General features: G+C 34.7%; 1 protein-coding gene across 1 annotated transcript in view; it reads left to right on the forward strand.

The window, feature by feature from the left end:
• The window catches only part of LOC117180442 (myosin-VIIa), a 414863-nt gene that overhangs the window by 279219 nt on the left and 127621 nt on the right, over positions 1–8023 (forward strand). Inside the window, exons 9-15 of the mRNA XM_033372940.1 lie at positions 2478–2608; positions 2790–3185; positions 3267–3647; positions 5432–5587; positions 5695–6288; positions 6378–6587; positions 7492–7689. Coding sequence (XP_033228831.1) covers positions 2478–2608; positions 2790–3185; positions 3267–3647; positions 5432–5587; positions 5695–6288; positions 6378–6587; positions 7492–7689 — 2066 coding nt within the window. The remainder of the gene's footprint in view (positions 1–2477; positions 2609–2789; positions 3186–3266; positions 3648–5431; positions 5588–5694; positions 6289–6377; positions 6588–7491; positions 7690–8023) is intronic.

The following is an 8023-nucleotide window of genomic DNA, read 5'->3' on the forward strand; positions in this document are numbered from 1 at the left end:
AAATGCACATATTAAAAAGAGGAGACTGGTTGATGAAATTAAAAGCCTATAAGGATAAAGAAGAAAGATTTTAACTGATAATGAGAAAGAGGTCAGCAACATCGATCAATAGCTAGAGGTCTTTAGCGGCTCTGTTGTCATCTTTATGGCCCATCATTAGGCTTCCTTTCGCTCTTTGTTTTTCCCAATATTCTATGTTACTCCCAATATATTTTTATTTACTGCGCTAAAGAATGTGATGTTCCTTTCTTTGCAAGAATAAAGTTCGATTATTAGTTAGATTATTAGGCTTGTTTCACGTTTTGGTTTGGTACATAATTGAAACCTAATTCGCTTTTGTAATACTTTCCTACCAGGGAAATTTGTCTAAATGTCAGGGAAATGTCAGGGAAATTGAAAAATTCAATATTGTGGCTACCCCATTTCTACCGTTGTTTGGAGCTGAGATATCCGGTTCATATATAAATATTTTGTAGGCTAAAATTATTAACATACATAGTACATACATAAGTTCCACATAGTGGAACTTTAATGACTGAGATTTGTAATCCTTATTATTGCTGTCTTTTTCATCGTTGCTGTCTTTGCTTATGTATTTCTCTTGAATTCGGAGGAGGTTCGCATTTGTTTCCCTCACCTTTGAAGCGAGATCAAGATGAAGGACTCTTAACTTTTGCTTTTTTAAAATTAAGCTGTAAGTTTTCATTGAGATGCTATTTTGAGCTTCAAATTGTGATACATTTTTTATGCTTATGGAGAAATTTATTGCAGAAAAGTTGAAGTCCTCCTTGTACTGTTCATAACTGGTCACACGTTTAGATATATCTTCCCTGTTAGGTGGATACATGGCTGATAATATGACAAACTTGAAGAATTTATATCATTATTATTTCGCACTTTAATATATGCTTTCTTGTTCTCAATACTTCCAGGAAGTTTTTTGTATGAGATGCGTTCAGTTCAATTTCACAATAGAGTGCAAAGTCCATCCAGAGTCTTTCTCTTGGAAATCCTACATCTCTTTTAACCTAGCGTATCTTGACATTTTATTAAACTATAATTTCAAATTAGTGGTGACTTATATCTCTTCATATTTTAATATAAATTTTCTCGCATCACGTTCCTCCTTCCCAATTTTTGAGCACTGAGTACAGTGTCGATTTTAAAAGCTCTATGTTCATACCGGACTCGGCCAAAATGTACAACAAGCAGCACTTGAGCGGCGTCTAGGAAGGCCAGACATTTTTTTATGCACTCGTCGAGTATAATTTTTGTACTAGTTATTGACCATATATACTAATAATGTTTTAACTTTACAAGTTATTGTTTCTGCTTTGACAATGTTGTATCCACTGTTCAATTTCACTGCATTGAATAACACATTAGAATTACTGCACTTCAATCTGAGTTCCCCTTTTATTAGTCGCTAACCCTGGAATAATCTTTACACATACCCACGGTTGCTTCACGATACCTTCATTTGTGCCACACCACGAGTATTTACCTTATCTGATATGGCGGTAAATCATTTGCCTGACTTCGTAATTTGATTTTCCGCACCCTGTTATAACTTCGAACTTCATGGTAATTCAACTGACTTGATAGTGGCGCCTTCTTTTGTCGTTAACAACTTTAGGAAGACTTTTTATGTTATTTTCAATTGACATAACATACATCGACGTAAACTTACTTTTTATTCTTAGAGAAACCCGATGATAATGAATTATTATCCTCCCGAAAATTTTTCTCAAAAAGGTAATTAAAAGTAGGTTGAAAAGTAGAATAGACCAAATTTTTCCCAATCATGCCACTATGTACTCGCCCGGCCGGCCGTATAGACACTTTGTTTAAAGCAAAGGTTTCAAAAAAATAATTTTAGTTCATATACAGAGATATCAGAATCAGCAAATATAATAATTTAATATTTCAACGTTTTGGTATTAATTTTATTTTGAAAAAAATTTGTTGTCTTCTTGTCTTAGATAATTATTGTCATTTTTATTCTTTTTTATGGTTGAACATTTTATTGCATTGCCTTATTTGTTTCAAAAACCACCCTTAGTAATGGTAACACCGAAAATGCAAGATGTCAAAATTCTCTAGGAATGCTTCAAATAAATTTTTAACCTGATTACTTTTTCAATCTCTTTATTATTGGTACATTATTGAAATACAAAGTACAATTTAAAACAATATTTTGGAACTAATTTTATTACTTTAAATGTGCTGTGTACGTGGAAATTTGACGTTTTACCCATTTCCATCCATTTCGGGGAAGCAAGCATGGTAATCGCGGATTAAGCACTAGTTTAGGTATAATGGCCCACTCCCCAAATTCAACAATTTTGTCCCTCATTTAACTGGTCCCTTTTTTCATGGAGCTCTACATATTTGTATTTTTCTTTCTAAGAAGACTAAATGAACTGATTTATCAATTTTGAAGTTGAATTCAATGTACGGGACCTTTATTTTTTTAGATAATTTAGACGCAACAGAAATTCCTGAACAAACAAACGTGAAAAGGGTAGCTCAATTATTAGGCGTGCCTGTCCAGTCTTTGATAGATGCTCTTACTAGGCGGACAATCTTCGCGCATGGTGAGACAGTGGTAAATATTAAATGTATAAGATTACACAAAATCTGATTCTTTTACTTTTATTTAGCATAACCGATTATTTGTAACAGATACACTTTCTAAATAATCCTTACAAAATATCAGGTTTAGAATGCCAAAATATGCTGCCCGTGAAAAAAGTCAGAAACATGACTTAATCTTATTTTGATCTCAGGTATCAACTCTCTCAAGAGAACAATCTGTAGATATCCGAGATGCTTTTGTCAAAGGTATCTATGGACGACTGTTTATACACATAGTAAAAAAAATCAACGAAGCCATTTTTAAGCCGAAAAATACATCGCGCAGTGCTATCGGTGTACTGGACATATTTGGCTTCGAGAATTTCAATCATAATAGTTTTGAGCAGTTTTGTATAAATTATGCGAACGAGAATCTTCAACAATTTTTCGTTCAGCACATCTTTAAGTTGGAGCAAGAGGAATACAATCACGAAGGTATCAATTGGCAACATATTGAATTTGTTGATAACCAAGATTCTCTGGACTTAATAGCTATCAAGCAACTAAATATAATGGCTTTAATCGACGAAGAATCAAAATTTCCTAAGGTAAGGATTTCACTAGGAGTAAAAAATAATTTTTATTGTATTTTGAGAAGCTTGTAATTCTAATTATTAATAATCGTTTAGGGAACGGACCAGACAATGTTGGCGAAAATTCACAAGACTCATGGAACCCATAGAAATTATCTTAAACCGAAGTCCGACATAAACACCTCCTTTGGTTTAAATCACTTTGCTGGGGTCGTATTTTACGACACAAGGAGTTTTCTAGAAAAAAATAGGGACACGTTTAGTGCAGATTTACTACAACTAATTCATATTTCTTCAAACAAATTTCTTCAAGTTTGCTTTGTTGATGACATTGGTATGGGTTCTGAAACTAGGAAAAGAGCTCCAACTTTGTCCACTCAATTTAAGAAATCTTTGGATTCTTTGATGAGGACCCTTTGTAGCTGTCAGCCATTTTTCATCAGATGTATTAAACCCAATGAATATAAGAAGCCAATGGTAGGTCAAATATAATGTTTTCCGTCTTGGTCCGTCCGAATATATCCATAATTTTTTTCTGTAAAACAATAGGAAATAGTATGAATGATCAAAAAATTATTTTTGTAGGTTCACGTTCCTCAAACAAATCAATGACATAGTTTTTGAGCGAAACAATAATTTGCCTTTCCCATTTTCAAAGTGTTAAATTGCGAATCTGATAACGGAATTAAAAAATTTTAAATCCATTAACCAATGTGGTATACTAGAACAATAAGTCACTATGAAAAAGTAATTTCTAAACCTTTTACTCAATTTAGCTGATTCGATTTTTGAAAATTCTTAATTCTAATTAACCCTTAAAGTGCCATCCTATGTAATAATTTCACGAAGCGCCATGTGAGGTCGTAGGCGACCCGCGCCAGAAAATTTCATCCTGCAAAGAGAGTATCCGTTATTTCAATTCAAGAAAATTATTGGATACTCTCCAACTATCCTTTTAGTGCGGAGATAAGGTTATATTGATGAAAAAAATTTTGGTGCGCGTTAAAAAAAAGAATTTCTTGCAAAAACGTGAAAAATGACTTTTTTCACACAAAAAATCGTAACTCAGTCAATTTTCAATATTTTTACCTAAAATTGAACCTGTAACTCTCTAATATAGCTCTTCAAGATAAAAAAAAACTGTGATAGTGCAGCTACGAAAAAAAGTATTTATTTGGAAATCTGAATTAGGCTATTTCATTGAAAGCAAAAGGAACGATTTTTAATGATTATTTCATTATTTTCTCATCCATTTTTTTTAATTTTTGCACAATAATCGTTGCAAAATTATCACAAATTAAAAAATAGTGAAAGCGCTATTCTGTACCGACACAATCCCCGCACATGAATACCCGTTGCATTGGATACACCGGGCGGTTGCACGAGTAACAAGCCTCTTGGGCCTTTTTGTCTTCTTTTCTACTGCACATGCCGCACCTCTTTTTTTCGAGATGAGTGTTTTCTATTTGTTCCTCAGAGAGCCGATCTTTTCCAAGAATAATCCCAATTCCTATCAGGATGTCTTTGCAGATCACTGCTTTAGCATACCTCTCTTGAAGATGAGCAGTAACGAGATGAATATACAGAGATTGGAGATAGTCAATGGCATTTAAAATTGTACATATTAGGAACAAGCGCTCGAAAAAAATCTGGACACTTTTTTTGCAACAATTACACTCCTTTTCACGAGTACACACAATATTTTCGAAAAATAAAAAAAATAAATTCGTCTGAAAATATCACAAAGCTTGCAGCGAATGCTGGATCTCAACTAATCTACGCAGCCGCTTGTCAATGGTATAAATCGGAAGAAGAGATGTTTAACTAACAATGGAGGGTGCCACAAAATTTAAATTCACAAATGGGGCTTTGCTATAATTGCGCGAACAAATAATTGTTGTAGCCCATCATATCGGCACCTCAATTTCGAATTTGGCCATTTTGTGTCCAGATTCATAATCTATGACTTCGAAAATGAGAAGAAACCTAAGTACGTTTGGGCAGAGTGTTTCGGTCACAAACTATGTAATCGGGTTGTTTAAGGAACATGAGCCTCGATATGCTTTTGATAATTTCTTCCTTTTCTCCGTATTTTTCTGAAAAATCACAATTATTTTCGGACCGCTTGAGACTCAAACTACTTTAAAGAAGATTCGTTTTACTTATCCGTTTTAGGACCAAATGGTCCTTTTTAACATCTTCCTTTCATTGTTTTGCTTATAATTTATTACTTTACAATTTGTTACATTGTAAACTTTCAGATGTTCGATAGAGGACTTTGTTGTCGACAACTGAGATACTCAGGAATGATGGAAACCATTAGAATACGCAGAGCAGGCTACCCCATTCGACATGCTTTTTCAGAATTTGTCGAGAGATACCGATTTCTCATTCCGGGCATACCTCCTGCGCATAAGGTTAATTATTTTTTAGTTGTTTTGTGTTAAGTATTAAGAGTAAATGCTCTAGAATTTAATAATAAAAAAACATCATTTGCTAAACATGATTGACTTTAATATTGCAGACTGACTGTCCCGGCGCAACCTCAAAAATCTGCCATGTCGTATTAGGCAGGTCTGACTACCAACTGGGTCACACCAAAGTATTTTTAAAAGATGCGCACGATCTTTTCTTAGAACAAGAACGCGATAGAGTTCTTACCCGAAAAATTTTAGTCCTTCAACGCAATATTCGCGGGTGGGTTTACAGAAGGAGATTTTTGCGTATGCGAGCAGCTGCCATAAATGTTCAAAAATTCTGGAGGGCTTACGCTCAACGACGGAGATACAAAAGCATGCGAATTGGCTACATGCGTCTTCAAGCCCTTATCAGATCACGGGTGCTGTCTCACAGATTTAGACATCTTCGTGGACATATTGTGGCTCTACAAGCTCGGGCAAGAGGGCAGTTAGTGCGTAAGATGTACCAAAAGAAAATGCGGGCCATTGTTAAAATTCAAGCTAACGTTAGGAGGCTGATCGCGCAGAGGAGGTACAAGAAAGTTAAATATGAATACCGCCTCCATATCGAAGCCTTGAGACTCAGGAAAAAGGAGGAGAGAGAACTTAAGGATCAAGGAAACAAGAGAGCTAAAGAAATAGCAGAACAACATTTTAGGGTACTACACAGATTAAAGAAACATTTTTTCCCAATTTTTAAAATACTTTTATCGTATTTTTCTATTGTCGATGTTTTCATGAATTTCAGGAAAGAATGCAAGAACTAGAAAGAAAAGAAATAGAGATGGAGATGGAAGATCGACGCAGGATGGAGATCAAGAAAAACTTGATTAATGACGCAGCTAAAAAGCAAGACGAGCCAGTTGATGATAGTAAATTAGTAGAAGCTATGTTTGATTTCTTGCCCGATTCTAGTAGCGAAGCCCCAACTCTTGCAAGAGAAACTTCCGTATTTAATGTAAGCTATTAAATGAATGGCCCTGTCGAAAGTTTCGGATAGAAATTTATTCCAAACAATTTTGAATCATTCCGAGATCTATATACGATGCAATCCAAAGTTACTTTTGATCCTTTAAATTCCTACATCACCTGTAAATTCAATCTGAATTAAACCGAATCTCACCCGAAGAGACTCACCAGTCCTTCTCAATCCAAATAAATTCGAGGCTCATCTGGCCTGATTTTTCTGAATTAATCTGAAAGCAATCTGATCCCACCTTTCAATTATTTTTAATCTGTGTGTTTAATCTGAATGAATTTAAAACCAATTCGAAATTACCTTCTAATCCCCATCAATTCTTCTTAATCCTTGCTTCAACACCAATTACCTTCCAATCTTTTTCAATCTGTAAATCCAATCTGAATTAATCTGACACCAAACGGAAAAAAATCTTTGGAAACCGTACAGCCAGCTAATTACACCATGCGACATGATTTAAGTGAACGTAAAGTAGGACGACTTACGAAAAGTTACGGAAAGTCACGAAAAGTTAGCGATGTCGAAAGTTAATATAATTAGTCGGAAAAGTTACCGAAAACTATTGAAAATTTCCCGAAATTTTAGTCATTTATATTAACTTTTATTATCTTCTTTAGGCCGCTTCGCTGCCCTTGTATAAGTTCGAATTAAGTCAAATAAGAATACTTGTTTCTACCTTAGATTAGATTTGATTCAATCGGACTGGAATCCTTGGTTCGAGCTCGGATTGGTTCACTAAAAAACTGATTGGTTCGGATACAGATCTCGGAATAAAGTGTATTCAGATGGGGGAAAATTTATTTTTCCGCAACTTTCCCTAGTGAACAAAAAATAAAGATATTTTTCTAGAACAGCAAGGCATGAAACAATTTTATGGTTGCAGGATCTTCCAGCCCCTAAAGCAGATCAACAAGAAATAATCAGTCCTCTCCAAATGGCTTCTGAGGACGAGGAAGATCTTTCTGAATTCAAGTTTCAGAAATTCTCTGCTACTTACTTTCAGGGAAACATCAATCATCAGTACTCTAGGAAGCCTCTAAAACATCCTCTTCTTCCCTTACAAACCCAAGGCGATCAACTAGTGCGTATTACAGTAAAATATGTATATTAGATTATTCCAAAAAGACGACTTTCAATGTTTGGTACTTGATTACTCCCAACTTGTTCGTTTTTCGGAAGAAGAAATTCCCTCTTTTTTCAAATCGGATAAAATTAACACCTGCTGCTGGGTTTTTTAACACTGAAAGTGGGATGTTAAATCCTCCGAACAAAACAAACAAAACGGCCCTTGATCTACCGCCCGAAGATCCACTTCTGTTACCGCAATCAAGATTCAATGTATTATTACATCGAAGTTATGGCATTCCCAAAGTAAAATATTGTAACTGCGTACTAATTATTATTACAGAAATAAA

The sequence above is a fragment of the Belonocnema kinseyi genome, chromosome 9, assembly GCF_010883055.1.
Source record: "Belonocnema kinseyi isolate 2016_QV_RU_SX_M_011 chromosome 9, B_treatae_v1, whole genome shotgun sequence".
Lineage (NCBI taxonomy): Eukaryota > Metazoa > Arthropoda > Insecta > Hymenoptera > Cynipidae > Belonocnema > Belonocnema kinseyi.